This window comes from Maniola jurtina, chromosome 19 (genome assembly GCF_905333055.1).
Source record: "Maniola jurtina chromosome 19, ilManJurt1.1, whole genome shotgun sequence".
Classification (NCBI taxonomy): Eukaryota; Metazoa; Arthropoda; class Insecta; order Lepidoptera; family Nymphalidae; genus Maniola; species Maniola jurtina.
Window position 1 is genome coordinate 3,027,257 of NC_060047.1, and position 25,368 is coordinate 3,052,624.

The 25,368-nt window shown below is 39.2% G+C and overlaps 1 protein-coding gene across 2 annotated transcripts; it reads left to right on the forward strand.

The window, feature by feature from the left end:
- Positions 1 to 645: 645 nt before the first annotated feature.
- On the forward strand, positions 646 to 24,981 carry LOC123875005 (proteasome activator complex subunit 4B-like). Of its 2 annotated transcripts, XM_045920620.1 has the most exons (25): positions 646 to 1,198; positions 2,891 to 3,031; positions 3,574 to 3,690; positions 5,828 to 5,953; positions 7,300 to 7,344; positions 7,813 to 8,023; positions 9,172 to 9,325; positions 9,769 to 9,946; positions 10,309 to 11,733; positions 12,169 to 12,343; positions 12,765 to 13,061; positions 13,320 to 13,582; positions 14,009 to 14,254; positions 15,125 to 15,369; positions 15,640 to 15,767; positions 16,212 to 16,400; positions 16,684 to 16,879; positions 17,473 to 17,672; positions 17,955 to 18,073; positions 18,681 to 18,814; positions 19,553 to 19,719; positions 20,300 to 20,453; positions 20,809 to 21,003; positions 21,475 to 21,650; positions 22,380 to 24,981. In XM_045920620.1, the coding sequence occupies exons 1-25, from the start codon at positions 969 to 971 to the stop codon at positions 22,752 to 22,754; spliced, it is 5,886 nt and encodes a 1,961-aa protein (XP_045776576.1). In that variant the 5' UTR covers positions 646 to 968; the 3' UTR covers positions 22,755 to 24,981. The 2 variants fall into 2 exon arrangements, with proteins under 2 accessions (XP_045776576.1, XP_045776577.1); XM_045920621.1 differs by lacking the exon at positions 5,828 to 5,953.
- The last annotated feature ends 387 nt before the right edge of the window (positions 24,982 to 25,368 follow it).

Genomic DNA, 25,368 nt, shown 5'->3' on the forward strand with positions numbered 1-25,368 from the left:
TGGAAAAAGGCAAGAAATTCTGGAATTTACTTGTGTCTTGTGCTCAATATTTTAATTATTCTACATCTGGAGGTTATACTGTAGATCAATCTATTTAAAATGAACATTAAGTTAATTAGCTAAAAAGGAGGCTGGTCCGAAATGGAACTTATTGTTATAGGTCCCTTAAGAATATGTATAGTGGTGCAATCAACCGCTTGGCGCTTAACGACAGGGAAGGCAGTGCTATTGTGCTACTATAAGGTGCTGCCTGGAACTTCCAGGTGTGTTTGACTTTAATTTAAAGCAAAGTATACCATAACATGTATAAGTAACAACTGTATTTTTTTAACTGCTAAATTACCTTTGTTTATTATATGAAAATTATATTTTTTTTAGTAGTAGGTACTTAATACAGCGTAAAAATAGTCGCACGTTCCAAATAATTCAGTAACTTAGCTCGATTCCGTAAAACCTGCATCAATCATTATTATAATCGCAATTGTTGTTATTGGCTAAATCGATGCTATACTTAATGCAACAATGAATTGTAGCCAATAGTGAGCGAGCGTCAACCAATCAGAGGTGATTGCGATCGTGACATTGTACCTGTCATTCTACCGATTATAGCTGCAGCCGTCTTCTTAGCAATTAGCATTCCTTGACATGACATTGCACTTTGGTTCTCATACTTGCCGTACGTCAATCTAAATCGTAAATCGTAAAAGTGTATAAAAATCGTAAAATGAAACGTTAAAAAATTATAAATGAGCCTTCAATTTATTCTGATTCCTTTTCTTGCTGAATTTTATTGATGACTTGCTTTAAATTCAATGTTGTTTTTCATATGTCGGTGACTGGACAATCAACAAAGCTCTAATCATAAAAAAAGTGAAGTGGATTGAAACATGTGTTAGAATTGCTCGTGAACTTGATGTGCGAGTGGTGTTTACAGTTTTTGTGAATTATTAGATTGTAAATCGTTCAAAATGCTTATAGACGATGAATACGAGGCATTTCTTACAACTCCAGAGCGGATTAAGGCTCTGGGGTTCAAGCCGCAGAAGGAGTTGCTCACGAATCATCTCTTGCCGTATGCTGACAAGTTAGATGACGAATCACAAAGATTCCTTGAACAGGTCAAGACGAACCTGGCTAAATCCGTCATGTTGCGTGAGATGAAACCAGCCTGTGGGGTCTGGTCGTCCAGATTGATGAAGTATGTTGCAATTTTTTTTGTACTTAATACAAAATTCATGTGGTGATGGCATACTAATTTATATCATATTCGTTTCTCCAATGGTCTTTTCTAAGCTGAGTTAAGTTTACCAAAGTTCGCTTGCACCTTACTTTATTTTTATTACTAAAGACCATCTATTATGTGAAGCCAGTTAAGGAATTATAAGTATAGATTGTTACAACTAAACTCATATATTTAGTCGATGCCCCTCTGAAAAAGGACCCTGGATGGGTTCGAAACTAGTTGGGCTTACATCGGCTAAATACATGAGTATAGCCGTAAGAAGCTATACCTACTTATAATGGAAATCACTCACCATAGTTTAAACATTAAAACAGTTAGGGAATGATCACAATTTACTTGTAAAAACTAGCTTAGCTAATTAATAAATATATACCCTGTAAAAACATGATAAAGTTGAACAAAAAATTTGCCTATGTAAGCTATCACTGTAGTTATCAGATGTCATCTTAATATTTAAGTAAAATATTAGTATGGAGACTTTCTTAACTTATTTAATCCATACTTTCATACTTTTACTAATAATATAAATGTGAAAATGTGCCTGTCTGTCTGCTAGCTTTACATGGCCCATCTGTTTAACTGTTTTTATGATTGGTACAGGGATAGCATATAATCGGGGATATAATTTTTATCTACTGCCCATGCTAGCCGGGCAGGGAAGGACATAGGCTACTTTTTGTCCTGAAAAATCAATGATTTCCCCCAGGATTCTTAGAAAACTAAACCCACATAGACAGTTATCAGGTACAGAGATTGCTAGCATCCTGAAGCACATGCTAATTTTTATCCTGGAAAATCAAAGAGATCCCACAGGATTTTAAAAAAGACAATTATATCCAAATGAACAGCAAAGACCTAAGTATTGCTAAATGTGTTTCCCGATTTGTAATTTTTTTTTAATTTGATCACTATCTTATATACTTAAATATGTGATTATATTATAATAGGAAATATTATGCCTATACAATATTATCATTTTGGCGTCACATTATCTAACCTTTGGCAGCCTATCCCGTTCCTAAACATCTGGCTACAACCCAGAACTTCCTGACCCAGACACTTGGCATTGGAATGCTCTATTACATATCTTTGATTATACTATCAATTATTGTGTTTAAATAGAAATAACATATGCATAAATTTTGAAGAGAAGATTTTATAATGAAACTAGCTGATGCCCACAACTTTTTTAACCCATAATTTTTAAAATCCCATGGGAACTCTTTGATTTTTGGGAATAAAAAGCAGCCTATGGCACTTTCCAGGTTTTTAACTATAACCATGTAAACAAGTGTAAATTAAAAATTTATAACACCCCCGACAACTAGTAACTAGAAAAGAGCTGATAACTTTCAATCGGCTGAACCGATTTACATGGATTATAGCTAAGAACACTCTCGATCAAGCCACCTTTCAAACAAAAAAAAACTAAACTAAAATCGGTTCATTAGTTTAGGAGCTACGATGCCATAGACAGATACAAACGTCAAACTTATAACACCCCTCTTTTTGGGTTGGGGGGTTAAAAATGAGGTCAGTCCATTGCTCCTTTGCATCGTGATTTAATGACAAACCAACAAACACACTTTTGCATTTATAATATGACCAAATGAAATGATATGCAAAACTTTGACATTTTCTTTATAGGTACATACGCATTCATGGCTTGAAGTTTGGAAAAGAAGACCACTTGGCATTAATAAAACTAGCCTATGAACTGGTCCTTATACCTGATTTGGAGCCGTGCAAAGTGCACAAGTTTGCAACTTTGTTCCTTATGCTCACAAAGTAAGTTTATAATGCACTAGCGACCCGCCCCGGCTTCGTACGGGTGGACAATGGACATTTATTTTTTCTATTTTCCGGGATAAAATATAGCCTATACGGATTCGGAAGAATCCCTCTAAGTAATGGTAAAAGAAATTTTGAAATCGGTCCAGTAGTTTTTGAGCCTATTCAATACAAACATACAAAAATACAAAGGTTTCCTCTTTATAATATTAGTATAGATACATTTTGAGATCTCCCTCGCCATTTTAGTTCTATGTGTTAACCAGTGCCAACCAAAAAGATTTTCTAAACAAAAACTGTCAAACCCTCAAAATTATTCAAAATCAGCCTTTAGGTTGTTTGTGTTTGTATTAGAAATGGCTAATTCAGACCACTAAAACTTGTCACCCATCCAATAACCGACTTGGGTCAACGTTTCTTAATAATTACAAACAATTGATATGTGTTGTCACAACTAAGTCACATGTCCGTATATAAATTAGTTTGAACATATTATATGATATTAGAATCCAATGTTTCCTAACTTTATCTGATTTTAGGAAAAGATTTCTTATATCTCCTGAAGAGCTAACGCTGCCATGGAGACCTCTTTATGACGTTGGGATAAGGATATTTGAAAAGAGTTCAACAAGTATAGGAATGTACCACTATCACACGTAAGTAAAAATTTTAGATAGACAAAATTAAGTACTTTGTATTTATACACAAAACTGTCTAGACTAAATTAGGCTAGGGGCAAAAGGGAATTCCGCAAGCAGAAGACACCGCGGAATTTTTCTTCTTCGACCGCAGATATGACGTTCCTCTAACATTTCAATAAGACCAACAAAAAGAAATTCGGCGCGTGGATGTCCCACTGACGAAATTCCATTAGATAAATTCCGAGCCTCTTTTTAAAAAAAAAAAATCTTTCCCTGGCCTTAAAATAATTATTGAGAATCATCATCAATTTGAAGACTGGCAACATTCTCAAATTTTAGTTTTGTATATAATTTAAATATGGAACAACTTGAAAATATCACAAACTTGACATTGGCTAATCAGAGTAAAGCCAGATTTAAATTTATGAAAATACAGCTATCTATACTCTGCTTAATTAAGTGCTATAAGTCATTTTGAAGAGATACAAGGAACTGTATTAATATACCTAAAGCTTTTGCTGCTTGCATTCAAAATTAAACTACAACATTACGATATGTGTGACTTAAGAAGGCATGGTGTTGCCATGCATTAGACAACTGCTTTTTTAAATTAAATAAGACTTAGGCTGAGATCAATAGAGCACACTTTGACTTTGCTCAGACTTAAGATACTGTTAAAACGAGACAGCGTTCTATCGCTGGCATAAATCTGTCTCGTTTTAACTGAAACTTAAGTCTAAGCAAAGTCAAAGTGCGCTCTATAGGTTTCAACCATAAACTTACTTAAGTCACGCGTATCATATAATATTTTATAACTCATAAGACCTAAACCTGTGTAACGCTTGTCTATAACTTAAGTAGGTCATTTTTGTATTTAAGTCGTACAATAATACATTTCCGTAAGATATAAAAATGGGCCACATAAGTCATTGATAAGCGTTATTTAAGTGCTGGTTTCGGTCATGCAGTGCTATAAAATAAATCATTATAGTGAAACCATAGTAAATCGTAAGCAATAGGGATGATGACTACTAGTCAAATCAGCGACTGTTTATCAAACATCAAAAGGCTCGCTTAGCAAAGAAGCTTGTATCAAATACACAGATACGTTCCAACTTACGTCATAGAAAGACGTAATTTGACGTACTTTTTTAGTTAAATCGATAATTTAAAATGGTTAGCAAACTAACAGCGGACATGGATTTTACGAATTTTGGAAGACCCTCTATTTAATAATTACTAAGAAATACTTTATTTTCGACATAGGCATCATCCCCATTTAATATATTTTAAAATTAACTGACTTAGGTCGGTCCTGACGTAATTAAGGTCGCATCCATACTAATATTAGCTACTTTGAGTGGGCGTGGAAGCTGCAGTTAGCTAGACTGAGCTATAAATGACTCATATAGGTGATTCATTCATTACACTTGATCATGACCTCACAGGTAACAATGTACAATGATCGCAAAACAACTAGTCTAATCTGAAGTTGTAATATGGTGATTTGCGCGTGTCATAAACTAAGGATCAAATACACAAGCTCGGCTCAGATCTGTTTCATGTACATGTCGCAGGTCAAAGCCGTGATATTACAATCGCACTAGTGATATTATGATTAAACGGTAGATTGTCGATTGACTTCATTTCTTACAATTTAACGGCCTTGTCTTAGTGACATTGTAATGTCACGGGGTCATAGTGACATTATAAAAAATCTAGATATATTATGAGTGAAATTGACAGTGGGAGACGTCAAGTGTTCTGATTGGTCAATTCTTTTTCAACCATCGCTTTCAACATCAGAAACGGACCAATCAAAAGCGGCCTCATAATCTAACGACCAGTGAAATTGTCATAATATCATTGCCTTACAAATATTCACCCGTGACATTATAATGACACTATAACAAGACCGTTAAATTGTAAGAAATGAAGTCGATTGTCAATCAATCTACCGTTTAATTATAAATATCACTAGTGAGATTGTAATATCACGGCTTTGACAATATACCTGCGACATATACAATGCGTAGTCATAAACCTTGCGTCTAGATTGAACTACGTTACGTTACGTTATTATTTTGCACACCATTTACATGCTAAAAACTCACAAAACTGAATAAAAAGTGGGACCAATATGTTTGTTCAGGGGCAAAAGTGGCAATGAAAAACCGAGCATGCTCGACATGGTTCGGAAATTCATCTCGGGCTACGGCTTAGACGATGCGCTCGAATTGTTTGGACTCGCGTTACCGGACGAAAGTGACTTGCTAACGTAAAATAGATTTAAATAATTTGCGGCCGGATACTGAAACGCTGTTTAATATTTGAGCTTTCACATAAAAATCCTATCTTAGCGAATGTCTACGTCATAATAGCTGTTGTATGCCTTTCAGCCCAATCCATCCAGTAGTTTGAGCTGTGCGTTATATATTTAGATGATTTAATTAATACACTACAGGTATTTTTAAGAAGATCTAAACACTGAAGGTATTTTAAAGAATATCCTGACATTATTAAGGAGCGTTTCAGTATTTGGGGGGAGGGATGCTTATTTTTTGGTGGCAGTTGGCTCATCTCTCATCAAAATATTTTAAAAAGCTGTCTTTTATGAGAATTAAACTTATGGCTCATAAACACGAACGGCCACAGGAACGTCACACGTTGGACTATAGTCGTACCCACTCTAGCACGCACGTAAGAAATTATTGTGGTAAAAGGCAAAGTAAATAGTACGAAAACCCCGTTTCAAGTTTTTACGTAGTTGTTACAGTTGGCGTCAGAACAAAAAGTTGACCTCGAACCTGCGCAGTGGGTGATTTATTGATCTATTTGCTGACTAAGTCAGGCATAATGGCGAGGCCGCTTCTGCAGCCACGCGATTTTCTCTTCAGTTAAGGTTAACGCGTAGTAAGAAAGTAGGTAGGTATCCACACGCAGACATCCTGATGTCATCTGGAGCAATTTTTTGTCCTGACGCCAATTGTTCTTCCGCACTTGATGACATTATTTGGCGCAGCAAACGTTTCAAAAACTTCGTACACTGAATCAGTGAAAAAAATGCAAAAGTATGGCGGTTGCGACTTCTGTGTCGCGTTTATTTCAGTTGCGTTTGACGCGCGTAAAACTGTCGCCTTGTGGATTTCGTAATATTATGTTTCGAAAACACATTATATTTTTACTACTTTACTATTACTATTTTTTACTATTTTTGTAGTTACTATTACTAGTTTTCCCTAGTTTACTTAAAAAGTAAACAAATAATTCCTCGATGAAATGCATAATAAGCGCACTATACGCTGCCTTGTTACCGCGAACTGCCAATGAAATCATTAGTGAAAACCCTAACTCCAGAAGGCCTAAAGTACCGGGCAAATCGCGTCGCTTACGCGATTCTCTGAGAATTTTTTTGCAATTTGTTTATCATTTAAGCAAAACTATTTATAATTTTTTTTTTTAGATATTTGATTAAAAAAATTAGGATTAAGGTTCGTAAAATACGCGTTAGTCAAATGTTGTCGACCTCACCATCATAAATCAAACAAGAATCAAACGGTGGCAGGGTTTGCATGACTGGCTAAAGATATCAATCACAGAATGTATTTTGAATGTTGATTGCAGGTCTCTGGAGACGTCATACATGACAATGATAAAATGTGCAAAGCCGTAAGTACAACATCAATTTCATAATTTATAAAAAGTTTTACGTGTATATCATTTTTTCGGGCATATCTTACCTAAAGAAAAGAATAGGAAAAAACTTTTAGAAATAAGCACTTTTAGCCCAGAATCATCTTTTTCCTGATGTATTTGGTGTCAACATCTTATAAACATCACCTAAAAAGAACTTCTCTCTGAAGGACTTCCTCCTGACCCCTTCCATAAACCAAGTAATGGTAGGGGTTTTCTTGGGATGATCTTGCGAAGTTCCCATCCGCAAAAGCAACTTGGCTGGCTTGAAATTTTATTCAAAAAACTTGGCCGCGCGCGTCATCATCATCACTGTTGATAAGGTCAAACTTGATATGAGTGGCAGAGACGACGCTGACGAAAGCCGAAGCTGCCGATTATCTCTCTCTAAGGCTCGATATGTAATATTTATGGCCTGGTATTGTAACTGTATTTGTTTTTCAGATACTTCGAAGTGGGCGCAACAAAAGAAATGCTAGAAGAGTTGCTCCCACAAATCTGTCCATGGTCATCCAACTCTCAAATGATGGGTCCATTCACCACCTTCCTGCCCGTAGGCCTGTATCCAAAGTACGCGGAACAAGGTCACTTGCTGTGGTTCGACCAACTGATAAACTTGTGGGACGTGTGCTATAACAACCAGTGTGGGATTTCCGTGAGTATTTACTGTCAGTAGTGTTCTGACTACAATGACAATAGTGATTGAAAAATAAATGGTTAGCAATTATTTTTTTCAGGTATTACTGGTATTTTCTAACCAGTAAACCATCTATACATATAATAAAATTGTAGAAAAGTGGTGTCTGTACAATGGAAATATATAAAAAAAAGTAGCAGGGGTTGTTATTATATCGATGCCGAACCCGAAATTGTAATTAATTTTTTTTTGTCTGTTTGTCTGTTAGTCTGTGTTTGTGCACGCTAATATCAGAAACGGCTTATTCGATTTAGATACAGTTTTCGCACAACGCACTCATATAATCTGATTATAGTCGGCAAATGACTGATTGCAGATAGCCTAGAAATATCAAAAAAAAAAAGATACAGTTTTCACTAATATATTGTAGTAAGCTTCACTTAACATTTAGTGTTTATTTCATGTCAATCGGTTCATAAATAAAAAAATTATGTCAATTTAAAGAATCACGGCAAACATTTATAACGTACAGAGTATATGCTGCCCGAAAAGTCACTATTCCACGCGAACGAAGTTGCAGCCACAGCTTGTTTTGAAATATGTTCTAACTTCCACGTTTAAGTTACCATATAGGTGAAATTAAAGTCAATGTCAAATTGAGGGGAATTCTGCGTGGATGGCAGGATATGTTCCGTTTGCATCAAAGTACATACATACATACTTGTATACATATATACTTGTATGTATGTAGGCCATACATGTATGTATGTAGGCATACTTGTATTGCCGTGTTTATCATACTATTGTTGGGTGTCGCATACATAATATATACTTATTTCGCGATTCACCCAGATTCGAAATGGTAATAATAAAATCTTGTTCCGCCCACAAACTCAATCTTTATTATATTAATAATTATAATTTAATGTTTACAAGAAGACATACTTTTTACGACAATCATGTGGAACGAAACATCGAATCTCGAATATCGAATGACAGAAAAACATCCTACAAAAATAGAACATTATTTTTGTCTTAAGTTTTTCTTGATGTAATGAGATTACATATATTATGTTCCAATAATCCCACGTAAGATTCACCTCAGTATAAACCAAACTTTACGATAAACTTATACCAGTTATTCGATACTTGTTATATTTTCGAAGGATGTAATGATACTGTTCGCGGGCCTGGCGAAGAAGAACCCGGGCGCGGTGGACTGGACACCTCATGTGCCCAAAATGTTCATGAGATTCCTCCACGCGCTCAATTTGCCCGTCAGCTACAAAGATATGCAGTATACCAAGAACCATTCGCTTGGTAAGTCTTTTGAAGTCAGCTCTCCACTCCCTAATAACGAAGGTTATAAGAAAAAAAAGGTTATAAGAACAAATAAAATGATTCAAAACATAAAAGAAGGCAATAGGTATTAAAATATGTACTGGTTTCTGGATCTTACATTAAACGTCATTTTTCTTAAAAACCGGGAGGAAAACATTACCAATTCTTTTTGCATATGTAAAAAGAACTATCAGACAATAATATTGTGAGGGGCCCAAACTCCATATAGCATTGGTCATCTAGTGTATTCTTTTTTGATTTCCTGGGATTAAAAGTATCTTATTTTCTGTCTGTCTTCATGTTATCTCTCTATGCCAAAATTCAGCGGTTGACCCGAGAAAAGGTAAAACGGGCATACTTTCGTTTAATTCATTCAAGCTTTTATAGTATTAGTATGGATAATTTTGCATTTTGTTTTTTAGACATGAAGGTCGTAGCATCCTGGATAGTTTGGACTATAAACCCGGACGGCCTCGTATTGAAACACTTGAGGTCCTTCCTCGCGGGAGTGGAGAGTTACTTGCAAAGCGCCAACGCCGGCCGGTGGTCCTTCAAATTGAGGGATCTTCTGAGGAAACTGGCTAGAGAATTTCTTATCAGGTATTTATTTTCATGTTAACAGATGATTGTAAATTTGTCAACATGCGCCACATTTCTTTTTCGCTATAATAATCAGGCTGAGATGTATATTAGAGCGCACTTTGATTTTGCCCAGACTTAAGACACTGTTAAAACGAGACAGCATTATACCGCTGGCATAAACCTGTCTCGTTTTAACTGAAACTTAAGTCTAAGCAAAGGTAAATGCGCTGTATAGATTTCAACATCATAACGACTGTCGGCAGAGGCAATAAAAATGCACATTTTTATTTTATTTTATTTTGATAGATGTACAATCAATTTTAGAAATAGGAGAGTCATAATTTAAAGTAGTGGAGAGAATAACCTAAACATTATTCCAGAGTCCGTCGAGAACGCGAGAAGAAATTGCAAGAAACTTGGGAGAACAAAACTCCCGAACACTACAAGCTTCGAGATGAAGACATAACAGAGTTCGTGAAAATTGTCCTCGAACCGACTTTACAGGCTGTCTACAGCAGAAGCGGTTCCCTTGACATATCTGTTGCATTGCAGAACTTGGCTACGTTACGACCCGCGATTGTGATACCTCCTTTAATTGAGCGGTTAAGGACGTCCTTAACATCTTTAACAGAACCTCATAGAGTCACAGCGGCAATGTCAGCCGTAGCGGCGGTAGCGCGACCAATGATTCGCGGAGCGGACGCCGACTACCCAGAAGGACCAACTCACGTAGTCCCTTTCCTAATGGCGGTCTTACCCGGTCTCGATCCTAATGACATTAAAAAAACATTAGTCACTCTACATTTCATACTAATTTTCAGTGGTATGATACCCTATATAGACTGTAGTTCTGCTCACGAATACTATCCCGATTTAACTGAGGAAGAGTTGCTAGTTTGCGAATCGACTGCTCAGTTTGAGGATTTCGTATTAATCTTCTTAGACAGACTCTTCATTATTATAGAGTCGAGTATCACTGAGCATGCTCGCTTGGACACTAAAGACCATGAAAGTGTGAAAAGCAAGACAGACGCCGTTATCGAAACAGCGATATCCTCTGCAGCGACCGCTGTCTTAATGCAGTGTTCCCCCAAAATATTCAAAGAAGCGTTAAGAAAATTCAAATCATTTGCTACCGAAACAACATTCGAGACCAACGTTGCCGGTAGCATGGTTGGAGTTCTCCTTAAAGTGTTTAGCCGTATCGATTCCGAATCTACGTTAGCGGCGTTTCTGCCAAAACTTATAGAAGAATTAACAGAGCTAGTAGCAAACGATGATGCGTTGAAAGAGGAGAATCCTCCGCGGGATCTTTGTTATAGACTGGTTCTATTCAAACAGGTGATAGAATGTGATGGCACAGCATTGCTCAAATACATTCCGCAAATAATCCCAGTGCTAGATCGTATATTGAAACTGCACGCAACGTACGCATTAGTTCGTGCGGCGGATGCTCTGGCGCACATATTTCATTCCTTATCCAACGTGGATGTAAAAGAATGGAGGAGTTCTGCTAAGGATTATGGGAGTGCTCCTCAAACGTGGTTGCCTATTCGGGAATGGGGTAGGGGATGTTTGATGAAAGACGCGAACTTGGTATGGCATGTGCCTAACGCTGAAGAAGCGGAGTGCGCTCAGATGTTAGTAGACCGGTATGTGAAACACGAGGTGACTCGGTTGAGGCAATGGCTGAGCGGGGAGAGAGACTTGAGCCGCGAACGCAGGATGAAAAGCTTCTACATCTTCAGTGCGATGACGGTGGCCTGCAACTTACTGCCGCCGCCGGACGAGGAGCATATTGCTATGTGAGTTTCATATTTACATGTAAATTACAAATCATTCATATTATACTGTTGAATCTTTTATTCATAGACAGTGATATTAATTCTTTGCCTGTAATAATAGTATTCAGTCTTTTTCTTGTACAATTTATTGATGTATTGAAGAATAAGATTGTGTTGTATCCGTCTCACAAAATAGATTAATGCTCTCAAGAAATGTTGCATGTTCTTGCGTAAGTTTAAGGATCTAATTAATATTTGTTTGTATACTTTAGAATTCGTACGATTTTCTATTTGTCTTTTGTTATTTGGCTTGGCTGATTTCTTCTCGAAAAGCTACGGTTATTCGAATCATCCACTCGATTAATACGATTATTCCAATAATTTACACGAATAATGCGATTATTATAATCTGCATGAATTCAACACGATTGTTCTTATAATCTATCCCGATTATAGGATAGAGTCCCAAGTACCGGCCACGTGCTTGCCTCTCGCGACAGCCGTGCCTTACCAAGTGACGCTCGACGGCGAGAACATGCGCGTCGCTCTCACGCGGCTGTTGGTAGACGTTCAGACAAGGATGCTGGCCGATAAGACCGATGATACACGGGGATTGGACATGCTCATTCAGGTGGGTGCAGATTTTCATCAGCTTAGCAGACTAATCAGATTATTGTTAAATGACGTGGTCATTTTTTCACGTCATCTATCAGTAATCTGATTGGTCCGCTAAACACATCTCCGCCCATCTCCACTCTTAGTGGATACTGTACTGCTTGTAACATATACTTGAATTAAAAATTCGAAAGTATTAAAGTGGAAGGTTATGAATTATGATGCTAGTGCTTAAAAAGTGCTTAGAAATTGACCCTTTTTTTATTTCACCCTTTATACTTGTGAGGCAAATTTCACTTGAAGATCGATTTTGTAAAAGTTTAGTTTAATTTTAAAAAGTCTTTTTTATTCTATCCGTCTAAAGTATTATTCAAGAGTGAATAGGTACTTCTAGCAAACGTGCTGCAACCTCAGTTCAAAGTTTCCTATTATTGTAGGTTTGGGAACGCGTGATAGTCGTAAAGGGCCTTCGGTCGGGGCCTGGACTAGAGGCTAAACTGCGTTCATACAACGCGTTAGACAGGGCCCTGGACGGTCGAGGGGGCCTCGGCAAAGCGGGGGTGGGTAACGGAGGGGACGAAGCGGGCGCGGCCAGGCTGAGGATGTTGGTGGCCGATGCCGCGAGGCTGCAGTTCGAGTCGAGGCTGGACCTTGTGTGTGACGCTGGGATGACGCCGTCAGGGCTGCAAGCTCTGGATGCCTTGTACGAGCTCTCGATCAACACTTATAGCACGGTAAACAGCTTTTAATCTATGGACTTAACTACTTGATACTTTAAAACACCTCGATAAAACATAGCGGCCTCAAAACAGCTGTTCTGTTTGGCGGCCATAGAAATTTAGCTAAAAGTTGAACTTCTTTCGTTATGTCCGCGCTAATTTAGCATTCACCTAACATTTCCTTACGACACTTGAGCAGAGTTCTGCTAGGATTGTCGAGACAGGTAAACGAGAGAAAAAATCTTTTAAATACAGTTCTTGTAATTTCCACAGGTACGTGTCCTAGCCCAGATCGGATTGTATTGGATGCTCAGTCATTTCCCATACTCGTACCGAGCATTAGTTCCAAAGTTGGTCGCCCTGCTAGCGAAGGGCGGCGAGGGCGACGAGTGGCACGCGCGCCACAAGGGCGCCCTGCACATCATCCTGTACCCTAAACAGGGGCCCATGATCGCTAAACAGGACTGGGAAGTCGTTCGCACGCTGTGGCCTGCCATCCTGAAAGCGCCGCTGAGCGAGAAACCTAGTATACTTAGGTAAGCATCTGATGGTATGCAAGATACATTCAGTACTATGTGGTACTGCCATTGGTATCACCTCTGATTGGTGACGTACGCTGATTGTTGCAACACAAATACCATAAATTCAGCCAATCATAATAATTGCTATTGTAATAATGATTGATGCAGGCTTTTCGGAATAGACCTACTGTATTTAATGTTTATAGAAATTTGAGAGGAAATACAATGAATATATTTGATAATTCACAGAAAACTGGATTTGTAAAAAGGGGTAAGCGTAAAATGACGTTGCAAAACACCACTCACTTGTGAACACTTTGGACAAAGTGCGAAGGATTTAAGTCTAGTAGCGAGTATTAGCTACTAAATTACTCACTACTCGACTAAAGTACTAAAGTAGTCCGAACTAGCCTTAAGCGATGATTTTTCTTTTGCTAACAGGTTAGAACAAGCGTTCAGCGACTGCCTCCACCGCCAATTTCCAGCAGTCAACACTCGCTTGACAATCTCAGACAGTGCCATAGAAGCCGCTAAGAACCTCCTCCCTCAGGCGGAATTGTACAACCCTGAGTTCAAAGCCATGTTGGACAAAGCCGTGGAAAAAGAGCTAGCTACATCTGATAGAACAGAGAAGGTATATAATGAGCTGATCGAAGAATTAGTTAACATTGCTGAGACGCCGAATGTGTGAGTATGAGTAGTTTAATCCCCTTGTAACTTCTAAACTTATCAATCCCAATCTTCAACCATTGCTATCCCAAGAAAATACCCTATCATAAAGGCTGGCGTCCACTAGGTTCGCCGAGTCGAGTCGAATCGAATCGCAATAAATTCGTTACTTGTATGTTTACTATAGAACTGCACCGATAACGCGCCGCAGTGCGCCGAATCGAATTATCATACAACCGCGTTTCGGCCCGATTCGGCGTACTTCAGGTGAATGTCAATCTTAAAGGTATGGGTACAGTCTAAGGATGGTATGTTATATAATTGGTAGGTAAGGTTGGTATTGGTGTCTTCGGTAAGGGGGAACGAGATTAAAGGCGTCGGACAACGCCTATGATACGGACCATGACTCCTTATACTTACTGTGATACGGGCACTCAGCAATGAAAAATACGAGGCAAAGACCGCATACATGAAACAAAAAGTCTAAATTCGGACTTCAAAGTTGGTCACCCATCCCACAATCCGTCAGTTACCGTACCGACATGGGTTGGCGATATTTACCCAGTGTAATTTACTCATAGCGATTTTGAAACCAAGCTACACGCGTCTGTAAATTATCTAAAAAAATCCGAGGCCACCTTAAAATCGATTCAGTAGTTTCGGATCAAAATCAACCAGTAAAATCTATATGCCATTACCGCAAAATATGTCTAAAAAGTTGCTCACATGTGTTACCTATCCTATAAACCGCATTCTCCACTAGATTTCGCCGAAAATTATGTACAAGACATCTTCACAGACACACATACCCACAAGACCTAAACCCGAACATGTAATTATACTGTTTCCTTTGTGTTGTTAAAATAATCTACATTTGTAATTTCACAGACAATGGCGTCGTCTAGAACTGGCAATGCAGATGCTAACATACTGCCCGCTGGTCCAAACGCCGTACCCGCCGAGTGCGGTACGCCTCATGGTACGCTCGCTGTTGCACGATGACATCGCGGTACGACGGACCGCGCAGAAACTCACGTTGTATGCCTTGAAACAGAGGAAGAACAAAATCAAGAAGATCGAAATCGATCCTTACCAAATTGCGGGGTTGCCCAAACCTGAAAAACATATACCGGGTAAGATTTTTGAACACTCTTGTTAGGTCTCTGGCAAGACTAAAGGCCTGTTTCACGGACATCAGATAAATATCTAACAAATAAATTTGACATTTTTACAGATTCCCAATACAAAAACCTGTCGTAACGTCAAATTTATACGTTAGGTTAAGTTTATCTGGAGATTGTGAAACGTACCAAATCGTAAAAAAATAAACAAAAATTGAATGAAATTGGGAGATTGACGGGTTTTTGAAGCTAGTCAAGGGTTGTAAAAATTTACTTTTTCAGGGTACAGAGAGGATCTGGAATGGGCCATCTGGTCTGAAGACAAGGAAATAAAGACTGACGAAGAATGGGACAGGCCGTGGCTGCGCGACTACGTTTATGGATTTTTTGCGTGGCCTAAAAAACTGAAGGTAACAGTTTTTTTTTTAATTAGACTAGCGCTTGGCTGCAATTAGACCTGCTGGCAAGTGATTCAACTAAACTAGGTAGAGTGTGCTTGCCTGGAGGATGCCTATTCACTCTTGACTTGAAGATACATTTATTAATTTGGTACATTTCCATGTATTCGTCCATTCCACATTTTTTAGGAAAGATCTTATAGTTATTTGTGTTACAAGGGGCCAAAGTGATATTTTGTTCCTCGAGGGCGTTATTTTGGATCCTGAGCAAGACATTCGCGACACACTATTTGTCATCACTACTTATGAGAAAAAGAAAAACAAAACAAATACTAAAGCACAAACGCGGAAAAATAGAATTTTGTTCCCGCTGTCCTGTAATGCCAATTTACGAATAGATATGATGAAAAATTTATGACTAACTGTATTTTTCAAAAATGTACTTCTTGTTCCCAGATTGCGGCACCAATTAGCGAACAGAAGTTGTCGCTTGATATTCCGCCAGAGGAAATGGAGGAAGGTGAACGTTATCTGTTTGAGTTCTTCAGCGACGAGGTAAACATCGACCGCCTCGTGGCCTTCTTCACTGTAGAGGAAAAGAAGGGCAAAGACAAGTTCAGTGGCATCCGCTTCGCCATGTTTCGGGTAACATTCCTTAGTTTAGTCATTTTGAATTGTCACGCAAATGTGACTACTTGTGTGAGTGGAATGGTATTTTTGTTAGAGTTCCTCAGTAACAAACATCGACCGCCTCGTGGCCTTCTTCACGAGGCAGGAGACGCCCATCCGGTGGTCTTTCTTGGGCAAGCCGTCCCTTGCCCTGCTGCGGAGCTTTCTTTGGCTTGTTGGCATGCACTTGTCTCCGCATAAGCGAACTTAAATAGTTTGCAAAAGTCAATTAAATAATATTAATTTGATCACCAAACAGATGGCGTTCGCGCAATTCGGTGAGCGCGTATCGAGTAGGCTGTTGGATCACGCGCTGCGCTGTGCGGGCGACACGCAAGAAGCGCCGCAGCGCTTCGCGGCAGAGATCGCCGCCGCTGCGTTGCGCGCTCCGCGGTACTGGCCGAGATCACGCGCGCTTGCTCTGTACAGGATCGCCATGGAAGTCATCAGAGCGGGTACGACTCTTTATCCAACTAGGCGAGAAAGCTCTTCCTAAATCCACCCGTAGATTTCTGAAGATGATAAGTCATATATCTGAAATTTGGAATGGAGATAGATTATATCCTGGATTAGCACATAGGCTACTTTTTATCCCGAAAAATCAAAGAGTTCCCACGGGATTTCAAAAAACCTAAATCCACGCGGGCGAAGTCGCGGGCATCGGCTAGTGAGTTATAATGGCGAGCGTGTATCAAGCAGATTGATGTGATACGCAAGAGCCACATCGTTTAGAGCTTACAACTACTGCGTTGCGCTTGCCCCTGCCACTACTAATATTATAAAGGCGAAAGTGTGTGTGTGTGTGTGTGTGTGTGTGTGTGTGTGTGTGTGTGTGTGTGTGTGTGTGTGTGTGTGTGTGTGTGTGTGTGTGTGTGTGTGTGTGTGTGTGTGTGTGTGTGTGTGTTTGTTACTCCTTCACGCAAAACCACTGGACGGATTTGGCTGAAATTTGGAATGGAGATAGATAATATCCTGGATTAGCACATAGGCTACTTTTTTATTTATATTTCAAGTCGATATAGCTTATTAACCCCTTTATTTGTTATAGGGCTGACATCAGTAACCGTAGAGACGATGGAAGACTGGGGCACGTGCGTGGCCACAGGAGTAGAGAAATTGGACCCCATCCGTGGTAGCGAAGTGTTGAAGGAGTTGCTTCAGCTGTGTGCGCCGCCGCCTGCTTTGGGTGACGCGGATCCTGATCATCACACTTCATTTGTAGTCTGCACGAGGCTTTATGCTTTACAGGTGAGCTGACTTATTTCCTAGGGCTAACCAAATAACTATAACGTACTAATGCACTACACACACACGCACACGTACGCACGCACGGATGCTTTATTATAAGTAGGTTTTGCTTCTGGTATTACGTTTAAGCAAACCAGTGTATTATAGATTCATGATAAAAATCATGTGAAGTTATTAAAACAACAAGCACATTTGTCACAGTGTTGCCATTCTCTAAAAACGATAAAAATTCATTCTGGGCTTTCGTTAGACAGACTATGTGATTATTGTTATCTTATACAGGGCGCATTGGGGTCTATGACGTGGCGAGCCGCGCCGCTCGCCGCGGAGTTGCTGAAGCGACTGGACGCGGCCAACTTCATACAGCATCCATACCAGAACGTGAGGGAGACTGTTGGCAGGTAAACTTAACTTATAACTTAGACTCTATTCCTATTAAGGTGACGCATTCCCGTGCTTTCTTCATACAAATGTAGGAGGCTGAGCACTACGTTATTTGATATTACACTAATAATTACAGCGATTTGTCTCATCATTATTTAGGTTTATTGATATAAAAAATATTGATTTTAAGGTTATGAGCCTATTTTACCATTAAATTTATGAACTTACATACACTTCGTGCATAAATAGAAAAGATTAGGAGTATGATAATTCTAAAACAATTTACATTTTTACATAATTTTTTTATTCATTAGATGAAATAACATTGCTGACAAGATTTTAGTAGTTTTTTCTCAAAAATACTTTTCCCAAACGACTGTTCAACCCTTTTCGCGCGCTTAATTTTGGTGAAAATCATCGTGCCTCTCACCCAAAACATTTGACTCCGCGCGTATGGTGGAAGGAAGGGCCAGCCGGCGCATCTTTCTCACACAATGTTAGGTGAAGTAGCAAACAGATTATCCACGTGCGCCGGCAATTTCGGTCGAGCGTACAGCGTCCCCTGAAATAATAAAATTTTGGTTTCAGTATTCACCCGTCAGTTTATAATATACTTGTCCACAGTATCCTCATGACAATCTTCGACACGGAGCTGGTGTTCCCGGGCGGCAGCAGCGGCAAGGCGCCGCGCTTACAAGACTTCTTGGCTGAAATTAAGCCGAGACTGGCAGCGTTATATGACGAAAATGGAGACATTGGTAATTATCACACTTCACACTAATATTATAAAGGCGAAAGTTTGTATGTGTGTGTGTGTGTGTGTGTATGTTTGATACTCCTTCACGCAAAAACTACTGGACGGATTTGGCTGAAATTCGGAATGGAGATAGCTAATATCCTGGATTAGCACATAGGCTACTTTTTATCCCGGAAAACTAAAGAGTTCCCACGGGATTTCGAAAAACCTAAATCCACGCGGACGAAGTCGCGGGCGTCAGCTAGTAATAAAATAATTGTTTCCTCTAAAAGCTTGAAACAGAGGCTTAGTATGAGAGTGTTTAAAAAAGAACTAACTGTTCCAATTGCAATGTAAGTTTTTTCTTGAATTTTTATAACAAATTCAATCCCAATGAAAGCCGTTGAATCCGGCTCGAAGGACCATTTAGTGACGTGTACACCTGTGTTTTACTCGGTTACTTAAATATAAGGTCACTGGTTAACACTGCAACTTTGATGTCTTTATGTCGACTAAATCCGTGAGTATAGCCGTAACAATCTATACTAATTATAATGGAAATCACTCACAATAGTTTAAAAGTTAAAACAACTTTAATGTGTTTAGGTAAGTACAAAATTAGAAAGAAAGAAAATTAATTTAAAATTAGTTCACTTGGCGTGTGTCAAGCATGCCCGTTAGGCGGCAATTACTTTATTTCCTGCCTAGACAATAAATAATTAGTTGGATAAGTGGTTCAAACCAATATAATTTGTTGCAGTAATAAAGACGGCCGCGTCTTTGATAGGGGACTGCGCGTCGCAGGAGGCGTGCGTGTCGCCCGTGCCGCCCGTGGCCGCCGTGGCCGTGCCGCTCAGCGTGCTGGCCGCCAACACGCAGCTGGCCACGCTGGCCACGGACCCCCCGCACGCGGGCCACGCGCATCAGGTGAACACAACCTTCATTGATCTTCGTTGATAATAATATAATATGTGTATTGTGTTTCAAGGTTTCTTCTTTGTTTGATTTGCGGTTTTTTGCTTTCTCCACAATTTACTTCAACATTGGCACTGATTCTGATGAAAACAATCAGATCGAAAATCTGTCAACAAGCATTGTTATTTGACAAAAATCTCACAACTACACAATTTGTGTCAAATAACGTTGCTAAGTGACTTATCAATAGATTATGGATAGGATTGATTATTTATTAATTTCGGCCGAATATTTATAGTAAACCTGCATCTTTTCTTTTCAATATTGCTAAAAAAAATTCTTATTACATTAGTAAGTACATTAGGTGTGAATACTTAAAAATTGATTTGCTATCAGAATTAGTACGTACCAACTACCACTGGCTCTAAATTTTTCAGAAAAAAAATTAATATGGCAGCTGGCTAGCACCATTTTCAGATGTGAAAATGTTCACTTTTTAATTCGTTTTTTGGCAAAGCAGTCGTGTTTTTAAATTTTTCTTAGATGCGTCTTGTTTCGATATTTATATTTGGAAAAAATCCCGCATTGCCAGACGGAAGGAGCCACGGATCCAGTGGAGTCGGAGAGCGAGGAGTCCCGAGTGGACAAGCAACTGGTGGAGCGGCTGGACACTGCGCTGCGATTGGCCGGCGACGCGGCGCCAACGCAAAGGCATCACGCGCGCGCTGTCAACTTACTCACCACTGGTAATAAACTCTTCAATTTGGTCCTTGTTCACTCACATTTTCAGACGGAAGGAGCCACGGATCCAGTGGAGTCCGAGAGCGAGGAGTCTCGCTCTCTGACTCCAATGGTGGACAAGCAACTGGTGGAGCGGCTCTTGGCCTCTTGGCCTAAGGATCTTGGCGTAATTTGTACACATTGGCCGGCACTCATGATTTGGAAAAAGCAGCTGCTGAGTTTCTTACAGCAGCTATCAGTGTTTAGAAGCAGGACAGCTAACGGACGTGCGAGTGTGCGGGGTGTACCCTCACCTTATACCACGATTGCCTTGACCTGACGATGATGAATTGTACCTACTCATAACATTTTTGTGTACAGTTCTCCGCGGCTGCATGGGTGTGATAGTTCGCGGCGTCTGCAGCAACACGGAGACGCAATACGAACTAGTGAGCACGGCGTGCGCGCTGGCGGCGAGGGGCCCGCCGCAACCGCACGAGGAGCTGCCGAGAGCCGCGGGAGGGTTCTTAGCGAGCTTGGCCCTTGCTAACCACTCCTACAAGGCCTTTGACAAAGGTATCAACTTTATTACCCAAATTATCTTGTGAGTATCCATATGATTTAAAAAATCGATTGAACAAAAAAAATACTTCAATTTTTGTCATGATGTAACCAGAAATTCACGTTTTCGGATTTTTCCCTTGTACTATAAGATATTGCTACCTGCCTTTTATGATCTAGGTCAACGGGAAGTACCCTATAGGTTTTCTTGACAGACACGACAGACGGACAGACAAGTGATCCTGAATCCTTTTTTCTTTTGAGATGGCAATCGGGGTATGAAGCGGGAGGGACGCCCCGCACACCCGCGCTTGCCCGCATCGGGTTAACGCGAGGGTTGTGCGGGGCGTTCCCTCCCCGTTTGCCATTTCAACCTGTCGCGTACTATTACTACTACACTGCACCAGTGTAGTGTATCAGTGTATTGTACTATCGTACAATAGACTGTATTATGAACATAACCAACCACGTTAATCGTGTTTGCAGCTCTAGAAGTGCTAGAATCGCTGGCGGAAGGGCGTTCTTGGTGGGCGCGGCTGGCCTGCTTGGAGTTCGCTCAGCCGTTGCTGTTCTACGGCCTGCCCATGCTATGCGACCAGGCCGACAGGGCAGTTCGAGCGGAGCGGTTCGCGCTCAAGCTGATGAGGGACTCCAGAGTCGAGGTCAGTTGACAACTACCTGGAAAGTGACATAGGCTATTTTTTCCCAGAAATCAAAGAATTCCCACGCAATTTTAAAAACTAAACCCGACGACTAAAACGAAGTCGCGGGCATCAGCTAGTTCACAGTAAAATCTTTATTAGTGTATAACTTGCACTACTTACTATGCGCGTATTATTTATAATTATTAAATTGAAAATTTCATTCTCACTCCACTAATATCGTGCTTTATAGATCTGTATTTTCTTTCTTCTATCTATACTAATAAATAAAATTCGAGTGTCTGTCTGTAATTTCGAAATAACTACCTCATATTAAGCTCATATGGTTATTTGAACGATACCAACACTGAATAACACGTTTTTAAAATTTTTGTCTGTCTGTCTGTCTGTTTGAAAAGGCTAATCTCCGGAACGGCTGAACCGATTTTGAAGGGATTTTCACAGACAAGTTGAGGATTGACCAGGGCGTAACATAGGCTACTTTTTTAACCGACTTCCAAAAAGGGGGTTGTGTTTTTCTACCTATGTACACCGAAATCTCCGAGATTTCTGAACCGATTTGCGTAATTTTTTTTTTAATCGATTGAGAATCTTTGCGACATTGTTTCATAAAAAATTTGGAGTCCAACTCCTCAATCCTGATGCTGCAGGGGATCTGACCAATCCACGCGGGCGAAGCTGCGGGCATCAGCTAGTTTACATTTATAATTATTGTATTCTTAACTCCAGGTCCGACAAGCTGCTGCAAAACTGCTCACAGGTCTTATGCACTGTCGGGCTTTATTCGACGAAGACAAGACCTTGAAATCCCTCACGCGAAGCTGTAGGTCCAAGGAGTTGGTCGAACGACATTGCGGAGTGCTTGGTCTATGTGGCTACTTGTCCTCAAGGCCCTACAGCCTTGGTCCAAAGCTTGGCGATGTGTTGGCGGAATTGGCCAGACACACGAGCGCGCCTGATCCAATACCTGCCACTATAAGGACGGCACTGGCAGATTTCAGGAGGACTCATCAAGACGATTGGCCCAAACATAGGGAACAACTTACTGAAGAAGAACTAGATTTGTTGGCAGATTTGACTTCACCGCCGTCTTATTGCGCCTAAATATAACTTTTTAGCTGAATAAAGGTGTTAGATACATTTTTAGTCATACGTATATTTTGCGAAACTTTTGCACTGATTGAATCTAAGTTTTAGCTGTGATGGTGAAGGAGACTTTATTGCCTATTTGTGAGATAGAAACTTGCTCGACTATTTTAGTTCTAGAAAAATTTGCTGTGTAACAAAACTTGTGATCATAACATCGTTAATATTGGCTGAATTTGCGGTACTCTTGCTTAAACAAAAGTTTTACAATTAGTCTAAGAATACCAGCAAAAACCCCGTTGAATTGTAAGGGCTGTGATTACTGATTATAGTAAAAATTGCATCACAATTCGGAATATCAATCCCACTTCTGACACTTTACTATTAGTTCATACTTTTTTTGTAGATTTGCCTAAATATTGGAAGAGAAACTGGAATAATTATTATTATTAATTGTAAAAAAGCCAATATTAACGGAGATATTGCTTCCATATAGATTGTAATGGTACAATATGGTACTGTATTTATATTAATAACAAGGCCCTCTTGCGGCGGAGGCCTGGTGCGGCATCATTGAATTAAGCCCCTGGTTTATTTTATGGCGCTTTTTTCGTTGTAAAGGTTTGTTTTGGAGGGCCCCTTAGACCCAGGCCTAACCGGGCTTTATAACTGTCCCAGGTCCTGGGGCCCGGGACAGTTATAAAATTATCGATTGATTCTGACCTTTGCCGTTAATTTGGACTACGAGTTAGTCAGTAGCCCTGAATACTGTAAAGCGTATTCAAAGCTAATGAGGTTTTTCCTATGGTTATATACTTACTCTCAAGTATTTCGTTTTATTGTTTTCGTGTTTTTGTCATCATCACATATTTATCATTATCATCCTATAAATTTTCGTCAGAAATCAGCCCAACAAAATATGTCAGGCCGCGATTACACCAGCTGAAAGTTCTACTGACGTAAGTAACTTACATAGTTTATTGTCAACTTTACTAACGTAAATGTACAAGAGTTTTTACATTAGTAAGCTTGTAAGTTAATCATGTAAGCTACCTACTTACGTGAGTAAAACTTAAAGGTGTATCCACGGCCTAAGTTTACGAGCGCAACATAGTGCTAATTACAAAGGCACAGAATCCATGCATATACAGGGAATTAGTTTTTATACGGTTCTAAGTTAAAATAATTATCGTTTTTTTTTTGCTTATGTGGTGGTAGGTTGTTCTTTTCACTACAAACTGGGATGGCTTGAGTAAATTCTGTTGGAATGTTGCAAAATAATAAATATAAATAGTAATGATATTATCTTTGCTAATAAATTGCAAAGACAGTGTAGGAACCATAAAATTATTATCATTATTCTCTAGATATTGCGATATAAGAGTGTCTGTTAAATATTTGTTTTAAAAGTAATTACTTACCTAATTAATTATATTTATTTACATCGTAAACAGCATAATATATAAATAAAAACCGTTTAAATATGAGTTGGCCTCGCACGCGAAGGGTTCCGTACAATCGTTTAGTCCGCGCTAAACACGCGCCATTAGCATTTTTAGGCGTCAGCGTTCGCCATCTGCATTAGTGTGAGTGCTACATCCGTACACAGTACACGAGCGCGTGGAAAAATAGCTGAGCAAGCTTGCAATCGTATCGTAGACTATTTAACTGCCGGTAACTATACAAGACAACACAATTTTTATAATTTGCATGGCGGCCATTTTGAAAATCGCCATCTTGGTTTTTTGTTATTTGTTACTATAGTGGCAATATAAATACACACTGCTAATTTCAACTCGCTATCTATTTACGGTTCATGAGAAACAGCCAACGGACGAACGGACAGCAGCGGCTTCGTGAATAGGCTCCTGTTGTCGCCCTTTGTGTACGGAACCCTATAAAAGGACTGCTCTTGATGTTAGGTTATACAAAATACCTCAAAATAATAATAACCAATTCATAAGTAGGTACGTATAAGATGATGTATATATTACACTGATAAAATATTGTAATCCATATACATAGTTATTATTTTTAATGCATTTGTATTAGCGAAAATTTGTATACAACTTATTCTATCTGTTAGATATAAATTAGTTTTGGGTTCTCTTTACTAACTTAGTACCTATTGTTTTTAGTTGATTTAATTTTGCTAAAGATCTGTGAAGGTTGTTTTTTAAAAAAAATGGAAAAGTAAAGTTGGTGTAATGTTTTATAGGTAAATAATAAAAATTAATACCAAAGATATTGAGTTTTATTTTGCGGTTGTGCCTATGCTGACGAGGGACTATTGTCCGCGTAGAACAAAAATAGCTTTTGCATTTTCGCTGTACTATTAAGCTCGTATACGTTATGCGATGAAGTTCCAAATGATCCGTTTTTGTCAATAGTTCTTCATCTGCGCAGGCCCTTAGTTAAACGTAAATCATCTTTTGTTAAGTTACAGCAAAGCATGTCTATGATCCACATTTATTATGTCTACAATACAAGTACATTTTGATTTTGGCTGAATCTGTTACAATAGCTAAACTAAAATGACATGACAAATATATTGCTATCCCTTTTATAATCTCCATGTGCATAAGAATAACATATTCTTGTAATACTTGTTATTATTCTATTCTAATATAAT

Excerpts from the sequence above, each read along its gene's own strand:
- LOC123875005 (XM_045920620.1), top strand. The coding sequence starts at position 969 with ATGCTTATAGACGATGAATACGAGGCATTTCTTACAACTCCAGAGCGG. Across the intron at positions 3,032-3,573 it reads TTGTTCCTTATGCTCACAAA|GAAAAGATTTCTTATATCTC; the intron begins GTAAGTTTATAA and ends ATCTGATTTTAG. Across the intron at positions 9,947-10,308 it reads GCTAGAGAATTTCTTATCAG|AGTCCGTCGAGAACGCGAGA; the intron begins GTATTTATTTTC and ends ACATTATTCCAG.